This window comes from Tachyglossus aculeatus, chromosome 6 (assembly GCF_015852505.1).
Source record: "Tachyglossus aculeatus isolate mTacAcu1 chromosome 6, mTacAcu1.pri, whole genome shotgun sequence".
NCBI classification, from domain to species: Eukaryota; Metazoa; Chordata; class Mammalia; order Monotremata; family Tachyglossidae; genus Tachyglossus; species Tachyglossus aculeatus.
Genome location: NC_052071.1, coordinates 37,671,509 through 37,691,663, shown reverse-complemented (window position 1 = coordinate 37,691,663; position 20,155 = coordinate 37,671,509). Strand labels below are relative to the sequence as shown.

Below are 20,155 nucleotides of genomic sequence, written 5' to 3'. Positions count from 1 at the left end.
TAGGGCGGGGGGGATGGAGAGGGGGAGGATACGTGTGTATATACATATATAAATCACTCAATCAATCAATCGTATTTATTGAGCGCTTACTGTGTGCAGAGCACTGGACTAAGCGCTTGGGAAGTCCAAGTTGGCAACATAGAGATACGGTCCCTACCAAACAGTGGGCTTACAGTCTAGAAGGGGGAGACAGAGAACAAAACAAAACATATTAACAAAATAAAATGAATAGAATAGATATGTACAAGTAAAATAAATCAATAGAGTAATAAATCCGTACAAACATATGTACATATATACAGGTGCTGTGGGGAAGGGGAGGAGGTAGGGCGGGAGGGATGGAGAGGGGGAGGATACGTGTGTATATACATATATAAATCACTCAATCAGTCGTATTTATTGAGCGCTTACTGTGTGCAGAGCACTGTACTAAGCGCTTGGGAAGTCCAAGTTGGCAACATCTAGAGACGGTCCCTACCCAACAGTGGGCTGCAGTCTAGAAGGGGGAGACAGAGAACAAAACCAAACATAGCAACAAAATAAAATGAACTGAATTGATATGTACAAGTAAAATAAATCAATAAATAGAGTAATAAATCCGTGCAAACATATGTACATGTATACAGGTGCTGTGGGGAAGGGAAGGAGGTAGGGCAGGGGGGATGGAGAGGGGGAGGATTCGTGTGTGTGTGTGTGTGTATATATATATATATATTCACAAGTCATTAAACATTTAGAATTGTGAAAAATTGCCACATTGAGCAACATGTTTTAAAATAATAACAATATCAGTAATAAGATTACCATAGAGCTCACCTCCTCCAGGAGGCCTTCCCAGACTGAGCCCCTTCTTTCCTCTCCCCCTCGTCCCCCTCTCCATCCCCCCCATCTTACCTCCTTCCCTTCCCCACAGCACCTGTATATATGTATAGATGTTTGTACATATTTTTTACTCTATTTTACTTGTACATATCTATTCTATTTATTTTATTTTGTTAGTATGTTTGGTTTTGTTCTCTGTCTCCCCCTTTTATCATCATCATCATAATCAATCGTATTTATTGAGCGCTTACTATGTGCAGAGCACTGTACTAAGCGCTTGGGAAGTACAAATTGGCAACATATAGAGACAGTCCCTTCCCAACAGTGGGCTTACAGTCTAAAAGGGGGGAGACAGAACAAAACCAAGCATACTAACAAAATAAAATAAATAGAATAGATATGTACAAGTAAAATAAATAAATAAATAAATAGAGTAATAAATATGTACAAACATATATACATATGTATATGTATATACAAAATAAAATAAATAGAATAGATATGTACAAGTAAAATAAATAAATAAATAGAGTAATAAATATGTACAAACATATCTACATATATATGTATATGTAGATACATATATACATATTGCTGTTGTAATTTTCTCTAATCCTAACTCTTTAGTCTGTCATTGCCCTCATGCTTGTACAAGATGTCAAATGATCTTCCCCATTCAGGTTTGTGTTTTTTCTCCTAGGATTTGAAGTGTCCATCTCTTGAAGGTCTTTACGTAACAGAGCCGAACTCCATCCAGAACTTGCTGTGTAGCCCCTCAGTTTATCGCTTCCAAATCCTGGAGTGGATGTTTGCAAGGTACTACCAAATTTCTCTGTTCAGAATTGATTATATTGACTCGGCCAAGGCATTGAATATGTATATATGTTTGTACATGTTTATTACTCTATTTATTTATTTTACTTGTACATGTCTATTCTATTTATTTTATTTTGTTAGTATGTTTGGTTTTGTTCTCTGTCTCCCCCCTTTTAGACTGTGAGCCCGCTGTTGGGTAGGGACTGTCTCTATATGTTGCCAATTTGTACTTCCCAAGCACTTAGTACAGTGCTCTGCACATAGTAAGCGCTCAATAAATACGATTGATGATGATGATGAGGATTGAAGCTTTCCTCGTAAAGTTGACTTGCTTGTTGGCTCTGAGGTTAAAAAGCATCCACAACGATTTTTGCGTGCAATACTTCACCACAGTGTTTATTGCTGGGCAGTTCCCTAAAACCTCTCCATCACCAAGCCAAAATGGCACGTCCCCTCTTTCTTTTTCCTGCCCTCTATAAAATGAACACAGCAGCGTGGCTCAGTGGAAAGAGCACGGGCTTTGAAGTCAGAGGTCGTGGGTTCAAATCCCGGTTCCGCCAACTCTCAGCTGCATGACTTTGGGCAAATCACGTAACTTCTGCCACAGTTCTCTCATCTGTAAAATGGGGATTAAAACTGTGAGCCCCCCCATGGGACAACCTGATCACCTTGGAACCTCCCCAGCACTTAGAACGGTGCTTTGCACAGTGCTTTAATTATTATTATTAATTGATGGTGTTTATGGAGCGCTTACTGTATGGAGAGCAATGAAATAAGAAGCGATTGGGAGAGTACAGAATACAGCAGAGTAGGTAGGCAAGTTCTCTGTCCATAAGCAGCTTACAGTTTAGAGGGGAAGATAGAAATTAAAATAAATTCTATGGAGCTATGGAGCTGAGGGTAGGGTGAATGTCAAGTGCCTAAGGGGCACAAATCCAAGCGCATAGGAGATGCAGAAGGTAATAATAATGATGGTAGTTGTTAAGCGCTTACTATGTGCAAAGCACTGTTCTAAGCGCTGGGGGGGATACAGGGTGATCAGGCTGTCCCACGTGGGGCTCACAGTCTTAATCACCATTTTACAGATGAGGGAACTGAGGCCCAGAGAAGTGAAGTGCCTTGCCCAAAGTCAAACAGCTGACAAGTGGCGGAGCCAGGATTAGAACCCACAACCTCTGACTCCCAAGCCTGGGCTCTTTCCACTGAGCCACGCTGGGGAAATGAGGACTTAGCTGTAGAAGCTCCCACTTCCACACTGAGTTCAGGCCCAAAATTTCAGCAAATTAAGGGAGATTGTGATGATGTTATGGACATGAGCTCCATATTTGTTGCAGGGGGATATCAGAAATGTTTATCATCATCATCAATCGTATTTATTGAGCGCTTACTATGTGCAGAGCACTGTACTAAGCGCTTGGGAAGTACAAACTGGCAACATATAGAGACAGTCCCTACCCAACAGTGGGCTCACAGTCTAAAAGGGGGAGACAGAGAACAAAACCAAGCATACTAACAAAATAAAATAAATAGGATAGATATGTACAAGTAAAATAAATAAATAAATAGAGTAGATATTGGGGCAGATGTCAAGAAAAGCAGCCATTGTTTATGCTTATGGCCCATAATTTTAATACAGTCTCTAGCCTGTAAGCTCATTATGGGCCGGGAATTGTGTCTGCTAATTCTGTTGTATTCTCCCAAGCGCTTAGTTCAGTGCTGTGCACGTAGTAAATGCTCAATGATGATAGAAAAGATTGACAACTTGCGAAGAGTCAGCGTTGCAAAAGCTTTAGGAATGCACAAGAGAATAGATGCACATTCTTGCTTGCATCTGTCGTAAGGTAGTCACTTTGATTCCAAAAGAAGCAAAATAAATCCAAGCAAAGGTGTCTTAATCAGTTGTTGTCATTGAGCACTTACCATGCGCAGAGCACTATACTAAGTGCTTGGGAGAGTCCAATATAATCAATCAATCATATTTATTGAGCGCTTACTGTGTGCAGAGCACTGTACTAAGTGCTTGGGAAGTACAAGATGGCAACAACAAATAAAAGAGTTGGTAAATATGTTCTCTGTCCACAATGAGCTTATGGAGTAGAGTTGTGACACTAATTAGTCTAGTGTCTTGCCAAAAACCACTTTCTGAAAATGAGTTATATTATTTTTATATTAATGTGGCCGTAAACAGTTTCCACTCTGGTCATGGTGCTCAATATGTGGAAACTTTATCCCTCCCTGTGCTAGCAGGAGATAGTCAACAACGATTTGTGGGATGTTTCAAAAGAAAAGCAGCGTGGCTCAGTGGAAAGAGCCTGGGCTTTGGAGTCAGATGTCATGGATTCGAATCTCCCGGCTCTGCCAATTGTCAGGTGTGTGACTTTGGGCAAGTCACTTAACTTCTCTGTGCCTCAGTTACCTCATCTGTCAACCAGGGATTAAGGCTGGGAGCCCCACGTGGGACAACCTGATCACCTTGTAACCTCCCCAGCGCTTAGAACAGTGCTCTGCACCTAGTAAGCGCTTAGTAAATGCCATTACATAAAAAGAAAGAAAGAATAAGCTTCTGCGTCTGTGCATTAAGGTGTTTACAATATAGTGGGGGAAATCAATCAATGGTATTTATTGAGCGCTTACTATGTGCATAGCCCTATACTAAGTGCTTGGAATAATACAGTAGAATTAGCCTAAACATCCCCTTCCCATAATGAGTTTACAGTTTAGAATGAGAGAAAGACATTAATATAAAGTACGGATATGTGTGTAAGTGCTGTGGGCCTGGGGCGGAGGCGGGGGGACAGAAATTAATATAAATAAGTAAATAATTTATTTTGTGTATCTATATAGGCACAGATCCCTATAAAGTGTAAAGTATTAGAGGAAATGAAGGCTGGAGAATAGGACTCATTTGGTTGTTCCGAGAAATACTCATAAATGCCAACTAAGCAGGGAAGTAGGAAGGAAGAGGTATAAAAAACTTACTGGAGCATCTGGAGTCAGCTGGAACTAGATGGGAATGTTCATTCATTCAATCGTATTTATTGAGCGCTTACTGTGTGCAGAGCACTGTACTAAGCGCTTGGGACGTACAAGTTGGCAACGTATAGAGACGGTCCCTACCCAACAGCGGGCTCACAGTCTAGAAAGTTGAAACAAAGAAGGGATATGAGTACGGAAGAGTAAAGGGAACTGCCCGAGTAAATAGGAGAAGGCAGAAGAAAGAGTGCTGGAAAGAATATATGTCCCAGACTGAGCCCCTTCCTTCCTCTCCCCCTCGTCCCCCTCTCCATCCCCCCCATCTTACCTCCTTCCCTTCCCCACAGCACCTGTATATATGTATATATGTTTGTACAGATTTTTTTTACTCTATTTATTTATTTTATTTGTACATATCTATTTATTTTATTTTGTTAGTATGTTTGGTTTTGTTCTCTGTCTCCCCCTTTTAGACTGTGAGCCCACTGTTGGGTAGGGACTGTCTCTATATGTTGCCAATTTGTACTTCCCAAGCGCTTAGTACAGTGCTCTGCACATAGTAAGCGCTCAATAAATACGATTGATGAATAGCAAGTAATTTGAGGCAGAGAACACCTGCTAAGGTGAAGGGAAAGACGCTTAGTACAGTGCCTGACTTATAGTAAGTGCTTAACAAATACTCTAGGCAATTGCAATCTACCTCTGTCATGCAGCTAATTCCGCAACCTGAAATCTGGAATATATTATGGGGTTCTCTGTAATGGAAGGTGAATTCTAAGAGCTGCCCACAGTATAAGCTGCAGGAAGTAGAACATTGTGGTCAGGGGTCCTCCCCGTCGCAAAATTAAAGGCCATGTGGATTGCGTTGGCTCCGTGAGTGCACCGCTTTCTTTTAGAAGCGTTGAGTGCTGTTAGTCTCTTCCACTCCCGCTGGTTGCACTGCTGGTCCGATAACAAACTTTGATTAAACAGTTTTCCGAATTTGGTCATTTGGGGTTTTTATACGTCGTCGATGTTTGAAGAAAGAACAGAAACATCGGCCTGTTGTGTTTATTCCTTCGTAATTGGGAGGGTTTCCATAGCAACCAGGATTGGGCACAAGTGTAACTCACATGAACGCTGCAATGTTTTTAAAACTATAGATGAGGCAGCCCTCCCCACCCCCCCAGTCTGTGGCATAGTATGAATGATATGAGCTATGCGTGCAATCGCGGGTAAGGCTGTGTATATGGGTCCCTCACTTGGGTCTCAGCAAAACTTGTCCGGATAAAAATCTTAGGATCATCTCAACTGTTCTATAAAATGGTACTGACGGGAACGTAGGAAATCCGTTTCAGACTAAAACCTTCTGAAGGGGTGCATGTCAGGCCAACCGTGCCTAATCTGGGGTGCCCCTGGGATTGGGGTTACTCCTAGACCTCCAATGGTATCAAGGAATACCAGCCTCTGAATGGAGGGGGACTGCACAAGCCAGTCAGACGTTTCAAAGAAAGGAGGCTAAAATCACCCCAAGCTCTTTGTGCCTCCACCCTTAACCGGGCCTCCTCAGATCCAAAGCCATCCTATGGTTTGAGAGACACCTCTCCCTCCCACAAGCTATAAGGAAAGATAACACCTTGCTGCATTTCACTGGGATGTTTCCCCGTGAAAGGTACAGTAGAGAGTTGGTCGTTCTCTAAAGGACGGCAGATTTCAAATATCCCGTAATATGTGCAACCCAGGTAAGCATTCCACACGATGAACTGCCTGTCTCCAGAATTTGTGAGCTCTGCCTGTAGTGTTACACCCGTTTGCCTCAAATAATTCAATTCCCTCACTATTCCTCCCCAACCCACACACCTCCTTACTGGGCTGGTTTATTTTGTATCCACCATTCTCATTCTGTTCTTTACTGTGCCCTGTGGTGTGGTGTTTTAGTTCTTTCTTTCAGTTTACGTTCACTAGTTTGTGGCCCTGCTTCCCCACCCAGCTAAGGCCTCGGGGCAGAGATGGGAACAGATTGGGATGTGCTGTGGGAAGTGTGAGTTGTGGTGAATTGCGGGGTATGTGCTTCTCCCCGCTTGCCCTGTACACCCCAATATTTGTTCCCGTGACTCTAACTGGCTCGGAAAGGTAGGCTGGGGGTGCCGGGGTTGGAATCGAAGGAGAACCAGGGTGCTGTGTCGTACTGTGCATTGGATGTACAGAGAAAGGGCAGAAGAAATTAGGGGTACAACTCACCTAGTCCAGAAGCAAACCTTGAGAAGCGTGCTTTGTAATCAATCAATCAATCAATCGTATTTATTGAGCACTTACTGTGTGCAGAGCACTGGACTAAGCGCTTGGGAAGTACAAGTTGGCAACATATAGAGGCAGTCCCTACCCAACAGTGGGCTCACAGTCTAAAAGAAATAATGATGGCATTATTAAGCGCTTACTATGTGCAAAGCACTGTTCTAAGCGCTGGGGAGGTTACAAGGGGATCAGGTTGTCCCACGGGGGATCACAGTCTTAATCCCCGTTTTACAGATGAGGTAACTGAGGCACAGAGAAATTAAGTGACTTGCCCAAAGTCACACAGCTGACAATTGGCAGAGCCGGGATTTGAACCCATGACCGCTGACTCCAAAGCCTGTGCTCTTAAGGAATTCAAAGGGACGCAGAGGTGTTCAGAGGGAGTTAACCTGCCATTTTGCTCTATAAAGTGGAAAAATCAAAACCATAGTCAGAACAACAAGCTTCTACTTCCACAACCTGCAAGGACCTAATCATATTACAACTCCTCAGTTAGTCTTCTGATGTTTTGCTTTGAATTGCTTTAACGAAGGTTAAACAGTAGTTTAATGATAGTTAATGTTACAGTAAGTAGCACACAAAAGCCTTTTGTACTATTATTCCAGAGGTCCTTAAACGGATCGTCAATCTGTGGGAAATTATACTCCACAGTCCAGGCATTTGCAATACAACCACATTTTCAAGGAATTTAGCCCTGTCATATCTTGGGGTGCGCTAGTATAATGTTTACCATTATGGAAATAACCAGCAATGAATGGTTACCAGTAGACCTTTTAGCACATACTGCCGATGTAGCAAATGCTGAGATGAGATTACAGTGTTATGTGCAGTTCCACTGAGATTTCCTTTTGTTCTCAGAGTATATCCTCCCTTCAGAGAATCCTCCAACTTGAAAGAATTTCAGTCCGAAATGAAAATGAAAGGTAAGTCTTTGCCCACCATTATTTTAGCACAGGAGCAAACAAAAGCCAGTTTGACTGATCTCCCCTTCCTCATTAAAATCTATTTAGGTCTCTTTGTTGAATTAAGGGCTATATTCCATAATTCTATGGATATTCATGCACTTTCTCTGCAGAGAAGCAGCGTGGCTCAGAGGACAGAGCACAGACTTGGGAGTCAGACGTCATGGGTTCTAAGCCCAGCTCTGCCACTTGTCAGTTGTGTGACTTCGGGCAAGTCACTTAACTTCTCTGTGCCTCAGTTCCCTCATCTGGAAAATGGGGATTAAGACTGTGAGCCCCATGTGGGACAACCTGATTACCCATCTAGCGCTTAGAACAGTGCTTGGCACATAGTAAGTGCTTAACAAATACCAATATTATTATTATTATTATTGTATCCCCCAGTGCTTAGAACAGTGCTTGGCACGTAGTAAGTACTTAACAAATACCAATATTATTATTATTATTGTATCCCCTCAGCGCTTTGAACAGTGCTTGGCACATAGTAAGCACTTAACAAATACCAATATTATTATTGTATCCCCTCAGCGCTTAGAACGGTGCTTGGCACATAGTAAGCACTTAACAAATACCAATAATTATTATTATTATTGTATCCCCTCAGTGCTTAGAACAGTGCTTGGCACATAGTAAGCGCTTAACAAATGCCATCGTTAGTATTATCAATCAGTCAATCAATCGTATTGAGCGCTTACTGTGTGCAGAGCACTGTACTAAGCGCTTGGGAAGTACAAGTTGGCAACATATAGAGACAGTCCTTACCCAACAGTGGGCTCACAGTCTAGAAGGGGGAGACAGAGAACAAAACCAAACATATTAACAAAATAAAATAAATAGAATAGATATGTACAAGTAAAATAAATAGAGTAATAAATATGTACAAACATATATACATATTATTATTCTCTGATTAGCCTCTCTGATTCTTCCTCCATAAGATTTCCCGGATAAACTCCTTCCATTCTAGCCCAAGAGCTACCACCCTAATTAATAAATAAATAGAGTTCGGGGAGCACCTACTTTATGTTGGGCACCGTACTGTACTAATCACACCTGCGAGAGTACATTAGCGCCAGTACGCGTGATTCCTGCCCTCAAGGAGCTTACAATCTAGCGGGAGGCTGATGCGATAGTCAAGTGACCCTGTTGCAAGCTCTTGCCGTGTCACAATTGGGTTACTGCATCAGCTTCCTCACTGATCTCCCTCCAGCCTCTCTTTCCCTTCAGTCCACACTCCGCATTGCTGTAAGGATCATCTTGAAGCTTTGTCTCGCGCTCATTTCTCTACTCTTCAACAACTTCCAATGACTACCCATATCTCCGTGTCTTCTTCAAGCAGAAACTCCTTACCGTTGGTTTCAGAACTGTTCCCTTTCTCCCTCTCACATATCGGGCGGCTTCACCGGCCACTCCCCAGTTCGCACTTTCTAACTGAACCTCTCTCTTGACTATCATCATCATCATCAATCGTATTTATTGAGCGCTTACTATGTGCAGAGCACTGTACTAAGCGCTGACCCCACGCTCCCCATCCCTCCCCCAAACCTGGAACTCCCCTTCCATCCAAATCTGCCGCATCCAATCTCCCCACCCCGTCTTCATTGACCTCCTAAAATCCTGTCTCAAGAAAGCTTTCCCAGTTAATTCATGGATACCAATCATGTAAACCCAACACCCACCCTCTACATTTATGTATTTTATACTTCTCCTCAGCAATCATTTATATGTTCATATATTTGCACATTTGATTATTTGTGCAACTATTCCGTGGCTCAGTGGAAAGAGCCCGGGCTTTGGAGTCAGAGGTCGTGGGTTCAAATCCCGGCTCCGCCAATTGTCAGCTGTGTGATTTTGGGCAAGTCACTTAACTTCTCTGTGCCTCAGTTACCTCATCTGTAAAATGGGGATTAAGACCGTGAGCCCCGATCACCTTATAACCTCTCCAGCGCTTAGAACAATGCTTTGCACATAGTAAGTGCTTAATAAATGCCATCATTATTAATATATTTGTTCCACTTCCTGCTATATCCTTGTTCTTCCTCTTGCTTTCGCTATGTATAAAAGAATTTCATCTGTCTCCCCTATTAAATTTTAAGCTCTTTTATGGCAGGAAACCTGTATGTCTTGCTTCTGGTGTCCTCTCCCAAGCACTTAGTAAGTGTTTAGCACTCAGTACATTCATTCATTCATTCAATTGTATTTATTGAGAGCTTTACCACAGATTACTTGTACTTCCCAAGCGCTTAGTGCAGTGCTCTGCACACAGGAAGTGCTCAATAAATACGACTGAATGAATGAATGAATGAATGAATTTTATTTTGTTAATGTGTTTTGTTGTCTGTCTCCCCCTTCTAGACTGTGAGCCCACTGTTGGGTAGGGACCGTCTCTATACGTTGCCAACTTGTACTTCCCAAGTGCTTAGTACAGTGCTCTGCACACAGTAAGCGCTCAATAAATACGATTGAATGAATGAATTAATTAATTAATTGATTCTGGAATTTAGTACCTGCTTAAGATGTGACATTAAGGATTGAGTAAATTGATGGAAGAGCCAGGGCTTAAAACCCAAGTCTGTTGACTCTTACTCCTTCGGTTGACATTTGCATAACCTATTTTTTGAAATGAATATTATTTGCCCTTGGGAAGGTGAGAAAATATGTTACAAATACACACACGTAAGTTCTTACGTTAGCTATGTATGAGAGCAACCCTGGGAGTTAAAATTGCAGAAAGTTTATCTTCTAAACTCCCTTTTCAATCACTTTTATCTTGGACTGAAATTGTTCTTGACTTGGTCTTAACCCACTAGTAATCCAATTTAAGTCAGATCTGCTCATCCATTTTAGGCATTAAAAAACTAACTGTTCCATGTTCAAATGGATACCAGTTTGCTTATTAATATTTATCGGATTTTTAAGTGTTTGGGATCAACTCTGTACCGTACTACAGTCACTTTTATCTTGTACTGAAATTGTTCTTAACTTGGTCTTAACCCACTAGTAACCCAATTTAAGTCAGATCTGCTCATCCATTTTAGGCATTAAAAAACTAACTGTTCCATGTTCGAATGGGTACCAGTTTGCTTATTAATATTTATCGTATTTTTAAGTGTTTGGGATCAATCTCTGTACCGTACTAAACGCCGGGGAAAAGCACAGGGGTGATGATTCAGACCAGGCCAGTCAACAAAGGGAGGGAGCCAGTGATGGACACACAAAGGAAAGAAATAACATGATCAATTAAGATAAGCAAAAACTCAAGCGCATTACTGTTGAAAATTAAAGGGCTCTTCATGGCTGCTGACCAGACTGCCCCTAGTTCAAGTCTGAAGCAGCGTGTCTAGTGGATGAAGCACGGGCTAGGGTGTCAGAAGGACCTGGGTTCGAATCCCAGCTCTGCCACTTGTCCGCTGCGAGACTTGGGGCAAGTCACTCAACTTCTCTGTGCCTCAGTTACCTCACCTTTATTAATAATAATCGTATTTGTTAAACGCTGACTATATGCCAAGCACTCTTCTAAGCGCTGTGTAATGAGGTTGTCCCACGTAGGGCTCACAGTCTTAATCCCCATTTTACAGGTGAGGTAACTGAGGCACAGAGAAAGTAAGTGGCTTGCCCAAGGTCACACAGCAGAGGAGTGGCAGAGCCAGAATTAGAACCCACATCCTCTTGACTCCTAAACCCGTGCTCTTTCCACGAAGCCACTCTGCGTCTTGGTCTTCCTGGCGTTCTGACAGAGGGGAAGGAATGATGCAAATCCAAGCTTCTGCTCAATGGGATGAGGGAATTTCTCCCATTTTCATATGTACGAAATTTCAACTTTTAGTCTTTACCTTGATTTGGGCTCTGGAGGGAAAAAAGAAACATTTTTCACAATGAGAGTCCTTTATTATTATTAGCACTACTGCTTTCTGTTTCTTGGTAATTCCTTATTTCAGGACTCTGATTTTTGCGTTTGATTGTTACTGAGTTCTGTTTCTCACTGCCAAAATTGAGTCCCAAAGGCAAGGATTATTTTCTCCCTGTCGTTTTTTTTTTTTTTGAGGAGAATTATCAAAGAAGCTAAAGGAAGAATTGAACCCTTCCGTAAGCAGCTTAAAAATATGGATGTGCCACATATGATGCTCTCGTAGTTTCCCTTGCACAATGCCAGGCCTGTGATTTCTGTGAAGACGCCGCCGTTTAAATTCTCGACTTTTTTGTTGCATTTGAAGTCCCAATGTTATTTCTATGAAAAACCCTTCACGTGTCTTTTTCTCATTCAGGTCTTTTTTTGTGCCCAATCGTGGGAGATACTGGTCTGTGAGCTTAAAAGAAGTTAAAAAAAACTATTGCCAGGGAGATGTAAAGGACAAACCCTGCACTTCTTGATCTCTCTGGCTCAAAGAGAGAGTGGAAAGGAGTATGCTAACCCCAAAGGCGGGTAGGGAGGATTCAGATCATTTCTCCTCGTGAGGAAAAACTGACTGTACCATGCATACACGTCAGTAGCAGGAAGAGAAGTACAATGTTATCTAGATGTTTCAGGTACATTGCATCCCAATTAATCCAACCAGCTCAGTATTCTCTCTTATTCTTAGAGCTACCTCAGAAACTCAGTCAGGTCTCCTAGGATGCACTTGATGTTTGAACTCCTTTCTACTAAAATTATTCTAGACCCCACTTCTTTCTCTCCTGCGAAGATGGAAAAATGCCTGTCACTCTCTTTCCTGTAGAAGCCCTTCATAATTTGAAGACTGGGAACTTGGTCTTCTCTTCTGAAACAGAGAGCCCGGTTCTTTTCTTTTTCCCCCCTCATTTTCACTTCTCTTTTGGATTCCCAGGCCCAGTGATTTTATCAGGAAGTACCGTGTTCTGGAGTGAATCGGAGATATTTCACTTTAGCCATTCGTCTCGCCCCCACCCCTTAATTCTGATGTGGCCCTGGAGGGGCTAGGAAAGCTAAAAGTGTAAAATTTGTGACGTTAGATTGTTTTCTGTTCTGGTGACATCTTTTTAATACCAAGCTCTTGGTTGGCAGAGATGGTGAAACTGGGCTATGACCTGATGCTCTGCCAGTCTGATGATCTGGATCTCATCAAGGTAAGACGGTGCCAATAAATCAGCCCTCTTGTTGCGTATTATCCTGCTGCATAAATTTATCAAAACCAGGAGACAGTGTGCGCAGTAATCACATTTCATGCAACTTCTAATAATGAATAGGAAGTGTCGTGTAGCAACTGATGATAAAATGAAAGAATCAGAAAAATTTCTACATGCCAAATCACTGACCTGTGTGGCTCATAATATAAGAAGCAGGGAGAGTATGTATCATTCCCATTTTACAGATGAGTTAAATGAGCAACAGAGGAGTTACTTAACCAAGGTCAAACAGGACACCAATGACAGGTAGGATTAGAACTTGGGTCTTCCGATTCCCAATCCCATGATCTATCCACTAGGCCATGCTGCCTCATAAGTGTTATCTTGAAAAATTTTCATAATGTTTGGTTTTGTTCTCTGTCTCCCCCTTCTAGGCTGTGAGCCCACTGTTGAGTAGGAACTGTCTCTATATGTTGCCAACTTGTACTTCCCAAGCGCTTAGTACAGTGCTCTGCACACAGTAAGCACTCAATAAATACGATTGATTGATTGATTGATTGATATTGTTGTTCCCTTTAAAGTAGCCAGTTAATACGATACAAGTCTTTGAGTTGAAGTATCGTGTCATCCTTAACATACATACATAAAATTCTAACATAAAAATCTCATGTCAGTTACAAGTTCTATGAAATAGTGGCCTTGATGGTAGCACTCTTAATGGAAATGAAAAATGATTGGCCTTTCACCCCTCTTCTGAGCCAAATAGATAGCTGAGGCAGCAAACACTTCAAAGACCTGGAAGTTTACTATTTAGTTTTTATAGTCACTATGTCAGTGAGGATCCCGCTCACTGAAAGTTTAAAATAGGGACAGCCTGATTTAACTTCTCTTTCTGTAGTAACCGAGTTCTCTTTCATTGTGTTCCTCTGAGTAAAATCATTTAGGAGGATGTTGAGGGTGATTTTAGGGCCCCCCTGGGCCCTCCTGAATGGAAGAATTCCCCTGTAACTATAGATTTGATTTTTGAGTTTTACTTCCCTGAATCTGGGTGTTTATAGCTCTGATGCTGAAGCTAGTTCAGCGAAATCCAGAAACTAACCAAACCTGTTGAAAACTTTCAAAAGGCTTTCGCTCTGTGTTCTTAAAGAAAATCTGAATTTTACCAAATGAGTCCTATTCTCCATCCTCTGTTTCATATAATACTTTATCCACCCATGATTTGTCATCCTTCGCTCTTACCCAACCGCCAGGCACTCTTCTCTGTATCGTATCTCTGAGAGCTTAGAGTCATTATTTTCCAGGAGTTGCTTCCTGGGCAAATTAGCATTATTGTTTTAGAAAACTGGAACAACTATCAAGAAGAGAGAGGGTGATACTGCCCTTAGGGGTTTCTAAGAAAGATGTTGTCATCAGGCTGTTAGATTAATAGCCTGCCATTTGGGATGCTGTGTATTTTTGGTCCCCACATCGTCCCCATAAAGTTTGCAATTCTGGGGTTCACAGGATAAGCAATAGTCCTTCATTTCAGGGATGATGCTGCTGCCAGTCAGCACATCCAGGAAAACGAATGTCTTTGAGGAAGACTCCTTGCACACTTTTGTACATTAAAATAAAACAGTGCGTCTTTTCCAGCAGGGAATTTCTGGCAGGGTATCTTCCTTGTCTTTATTCAGCTGCGGTGCTCAGGTGTATGATTCCGTCTTTGCAGGGCAACGGCAGTGCTCTGAAGCAGCTCACTTTCATGGACCAGTTGCTGGATGCAATTAAGAGCTTGGACAACATGGCAGGGCCAGAAGCCAGAAACGCGAGTTCTTCCAGGTAAAAGGCTAAGAACAATTACTGTGGGGGCCCATTGGCAAGCTTAGACGAGGTCTGAACTAAGAGTTCCTTCCTCAGTTCTGTGCCCCAATGACAAGGCCACTGTGTGGCCTTGGGTAAGTCAGTTCTCAGTGCCTCTGTTACCTCATCTGTAAAATGGGGATTAAGACTCTGAGCCCCATGTGGGACGTGGACTGCATCTACCCCAGCTCTCAGTTCATTGCCTGGCATATAATAATAATAGTAATAACAATAGTGGTGGTATTTGTTAAGCACTTACTATGTGCGAAGCACTGTTCGAAGCGCTGGGGAGGATACAAGGTGATCAGGTTGTCCCATGTGGGGCTCACAGTCGTAATCCCCATTTTACAGATGAGGTAACTGAGGCACAGAGAAGTTAAGTGACTTGCCCAAGGTCACGCAGCTGAGCCGGGGTTCGAACCCATGAGCTCTGACTCCCAAGCCTGCACTCCTTCCACTGAGCCACAAATACTATATTAAAAAAAAGGCCCAACCTCCACAGCAGATCTAGGGGAGTCCAATCCTCTTGGGAAAAATCCCATTTTCCTATCTGTTGGATTGTCATTTGAAATCTAGGAATCTATCTCTTCAGCATACAGTCTTCTCCCAGGGAAAGTTGTGAGGCTAGAGCCAAGGGGCCGTCATTAAAGCCAGGGAGTATTATGGAGTCCTCCCTCTAATTCTGGAGGACTCCTGTGGGTATGTTAGGGTCTTTTGATTTGTCTTTTGGGTAGACCTAAAGGGCTGTTTTGCTGGTTGTGCCTACAGGGTGGAGAATTTCCAGGATTACGCCAAGAAGAATGAAGCATTCCTGACAGAGCTTTTTTCCAGTCCCCATCTTCAGGCAGCACTGGATCCTGAGATTAATCCATGGCCCCTGGACATCATGCCTCTCCTTGCAGATGAGAAAACCCTTCACAAAAGGTACTGCAATTCAGAGGGCAGGGAGACTAGGATGCCGTAGATTCAGAGTACCCTGGAGTTAAAGGCAAGGAGGTGTTTTATTTTCCATCCTTTCCTGGTCCAGGCTAACCAATGGAGCATTTAGGTAGCACATTATAGAGGTGAACAAGCAGCCATTTGTCCAGAGATAAACAATGCCCACTAAAAAGAAAGTCATAGATGAAATAATCAGTATATCGTTCTATATCCCTAATGTGAATTTTTGATGGATGGAATATGAGGGCCTTATTCCTACAACATACATCTGCCTGGATACAATGTGGTGTGGTGTCGTATAATAATAATAATAGTTTTATGTGTTGCGATGATGGACATGACTTGAGTAGTACAAGATCCTATATGGTGCAAGATCCTTTGAAAGCATAATTCCTGCTTATAGGAGAAGTGTCTGTATTTGCTAGTACTAGGTGAGGCCTCTTTCGTGTTAATCCGTAGAATCTGCTGAGTACTTATTCTGAGCAAAGCACTGTACTCAGTTGGGAGAATACAGTAGCATTAGTAGATATGATCCCTGCCCCCAAGGGACTTACAGTCTGGCAGGGGAGTCAGGCACTAAAACATTACAAAAAGAAGGAAGTAACAGAGTATAAAAATGCAGGTAAAGGGGTTTCAAGAGTGGGTGTAAATATCCAAGTGCTTAGTTGACATGGAAGTGCTGAAGTAGCAGTTGAGGTGGGGGACATATGATGGGGTGAGGGATTAATCAGGGAAGACACCCTGGAGGAGATGTGATTTCAGAAGGGCCTTCAAGATGGGGAAGAGTGTGGTCTGCCGGATGTGAAGTGGGAGGAAGTTCCAGGAGAAGGGAAGGGGAAAGCAAGAGGTCAGCGGTGACAGAGACAAGTACGAGCCACTAAAAGTAGATTGGCTTTGAGAGGAAAGAAGTCTGTGAGCTTGGGTGTAGTGGGAGAGGAGTGACGATATGGAGCAGGAAGAATGCTGACGGAATAATAATAATAATAATGTTGGCATTTGTTAAGCACTTACTATGTGCAAAGCACTGTTCTAAGCGCTGGGGAGGATACAAAGTGACCAGGTTGTCCCATGTGGGGTTCACAGTCTTAATCCCCATTTTACAGATGAGGTAACTGAGGCTCAGAGAAGTGAAGTGACTTGCCCAAGGTCACACAGCAGACATGTGGCGGAGCCGGGATTCGAACCCATGACCTCTGACTCCAAAGCCCGGGCTCTTTCCACTGAGCCACGGATGTCATAAAGCCAATGGTCAGGAGTATCTGTGTGATGCACAGAGATATAGGCAACCAATGGCGATTTTTTGAGGAGGGGAGGTGTGTTTTCAACAGTTTTTTGAAAAATAATCCGGGCAATAGAATGAAGAAAGGGGAAGAGACTGGAGGTGGGGCGATCTGGTCTTATCTTCAGGTAACAGTAGTTCATTCATTCATTCATTCAATCGTATTTATTGAGCGCTTACTGTGTGCAGAGCACTGTACTAAGCGCATGGGAAGGACAAGTAGGCAACATAAGAGAGACGGTCCCTACCCAACAGTGGGCTCACAGTCTAGAAGGGGGAGACAGACAACAAAACAAAACATATTAACAGAATAAAATGAATAGACTAAATATGTGCAAGTAAAATAAATCAATAGTCTCTTGCTAATGCTGATAAATGGAGACAGTGATGATAAACTCAAGCACTTAGTACAGTGCTCTGCACACAATAAGCGCTCAATAAATACGATTGAATGAATAAACTCGTAAAAGAGTCTGTTAGCAAAATCAGCATTTACAATTATTGTTTCCAATGGGAAATTAGAGGGGGTATTCCAAGCCTCTTCATCAAACTCCTCATTACTTTTAGTCATACATACTCTTTCATTGAAGGATACATGCTACAGATAATAATAATAATGATGGCATTTATTAAGCGCTTACTATGCGCAAAGCACTGTACAGATCCCAGACCTTGTCCCCTCAAGACATTAACATTAGGTTTTAGATGGCAGTGATCCCCTTTCCAAAGCCCATCTGGGTAACGGTTCTGTTATATATGTATAATGTATATATGTTTGTACATATTTATTACTCTATTTCTTTATTTTACTTGTACATATCTATTCTATTTATTTTATTTTGTTAGTATGTTTGGTTTTGTTCTCTGTCTCCCCCTTTTAGACTGTGAGCCCGCTGTTGGGTAGGGACTGTCTCTATATGTTGCCAACCTGTACTTTCCAAGCGCTTAGTACAGTGCTCTGCACACAGTAAGCGCTCAATAAATACGATTGATGATGATGATAATGTTAACAAGTATGTGAGGGTTCAGCCTGGGGACTGAGAGAGAGAGCTATAGACCCAAAATGAAGTCCTTCTCTTTGTTCTTTATGTAAATGAGTGAATGCGGTTTAATTAGAAGAGTTAATTATATCATGATGATACCTGTTATTTATTTCAATGTCAATCTCCCCCCTCTAGACTGTAAGCTTCTTGTAGGCAGGGAAGATGTCTACCAAATCTGATGTACTCTCCCAAGTGCTTAGTACAGTGCTCTGCGTACAGTAAGTGCTCAATAAATAAATGCGATTGATTGAGTGTTAACTATACTTGAACTTTAAATCTGTGCTCTGCACAGAGTAAGCGTTAGATAAATACGATCGATTCATTTTTAAGTTCCAGCTTCCCAGCACCAGGCCTGTCTTAGAAGACTGGCTTCTATTTTATACATTTTTCTGCCGAGTCAGGTGACTGCACGCTGTCAGCCCTTTAACCCTGGAATTAAATTACTGCATGCTTTACTCAACGTGAACTTGGTTTAAGTTTTCAAAAATTAAATTCACTAGCTGGCTGGGTCTCTGGAACATATACAGTTGGGAAACTCTGTTGGTGATTAACTCACCTCCTGCCCAGGTTACAAATAACTATGGTTGGGTCATCAGTTGGGTGTTATTGTTATCAGCTTCCTTGATGACTTTCCCAATAAGGAACCCTAAGAACAAATGAATGATTGATGTTAAACACTCCCTACATTCCTACAAACCTATGAGACAGATAAAAGGCTGCTGACACCTCCACATAGACTATTCTGGGCACAGACTACTTCATCAAAGTATGAAAGTCCGTGTAGAGACTTCTAGGACTACAAAGCTCGGACTGTATGGATAACCATACACCTATCCCACCTTCCCAAAAATCAAGTCCAGCCCATTCTATCCCAACCGCAGTCGGGCAATCTCTGGCCAGGAGCAAATCCCAAATCCACAGGACTCAAACTTGACCTTGAGACTTTGGTCACTTGGTATTCACCCCACCCACAACCCCCTACATACCTATAATTTATTTATATTAATGTCTTTCCCCCCCCCCAGGCTGTAAGCCCATCGTGGGCAGGGTACATGTCTCCCAAGACTGTGAGCCCGTCTTCTAGACTGTGAGTCCATTATTGGGTAGGGACTGTCCCTATTTGTTACTGAATTGTACTTTCCAAGGGCTTAGTACAGTGCTCTGCACACAGTAAGCACTCAATAAATGCGATTGAATGAATGAATGCTCTCCCAAGAGCTTAGTGCAGTATTCTGCACACAATAAGCGCTCAATAAATACCACTGATTGACTGACCTCTTTATTTTGCTCCTCACACCAGTTAATACCCCACCTTGACAATCTCTTCGGAGATTCTCCGGTGCCTCTTACTAGCCCTAAATTCACTTACGTTGCTTTTCTTGACTGATAAGTTGGGTGGGAAGAAAATGCTGTAATATGGAGAAATGTGGCAGTGAGAATTCCTTCTCTTTTTTTTCGCTCTCTCTCTTAAAAGAACCTACCTGTCCGCAAAATCAAGCGAAAACATGGTGGAGGAGCTTTCTAAAATGTTAAAGGCAACCACTGAAGGCTTGGAAAAGCTGAAGGAAGAGGTAAGTAATGGGATAATGGTAGAAGACAGCCAGGGTCCTGAGTGGGCAGGATAGGCATAAAAGAGGCACGGCTATCTTTTCACGGACAGAATGTTCAGGTGTGCAAGAGATTGCCTCTCCATGAGTCACACTCACGGATACAATCTCCAACTGAAGGACAACTCTACAATGCTCAAATAAATGAGACTGTATTTTCCGCTCGTAAAGAGGGGACAAGAAGACAGCTAAGGATGTGTCCACCTGAAGCAAGCTGCATGGCAGTTAGAAAAAAGAAAATGAAAATTAAAGGCCACCTATTGTCTCTCAATGCCCCAGCATTTGCAGCCTCATTTTTAATCGAACAAAAGGAAGCTTTTATTAGGGGTGATTTTTTTTTTTTTTCCTTTCAATTCAGCAAGGCTTCTCTTGCAAAATGTAAGTAGGGCTCCTGCAGGCAGCTCCTAAGTACGTGAAAAAGGTGTCAGACTGAGTCAGCCCAGTGTTTCATCCAACCCAGTGTCCTGTTTTCAACAGTAGCAACAAAGGATGAGTAGAGCAACCATGTGAGAGTGTGTC

The 20,155-nt window shown here is 42.3% G+C and overlaps 1 protein-coding gene across 1 annotated transcript in view; it reads left to right on the top strand.

The window, feature by feature from the left end:
• Positions 1–20,155, top strand: part of HAUS7 (HAUS augmin like complex subunit 7) — a 28,249-nt gene that overhangs the window by 1,185 nt on the left and 6,909 nt on the right. Inside the window, exons 2-7 of the mRNA XM_038748523.1 lie at positions 1,523–1,638; positions 7,744–7,808; positions 12,868–12,929; positions 14,638–14,747; positions 15,537–15,692; positions 19,504–19,600. Of these exons, the coding sequence (XP_038604451.1) occupies positions 1,523–1,638; positions 7,744–7,808; positions 12,868–12,929; positions 14,638–14,747; positions 15,537–15,692; positions 19,504–19,600 (606 nt within the window). The remainder of the gene's footprint in view (positions 1–1,522; positions 1,639–7,743; positions 7,809–12,867; positions 12,930–14,637; positions 14,748–15,536; positions 15,693–19,503; positions 19,601–20,155) is intronic.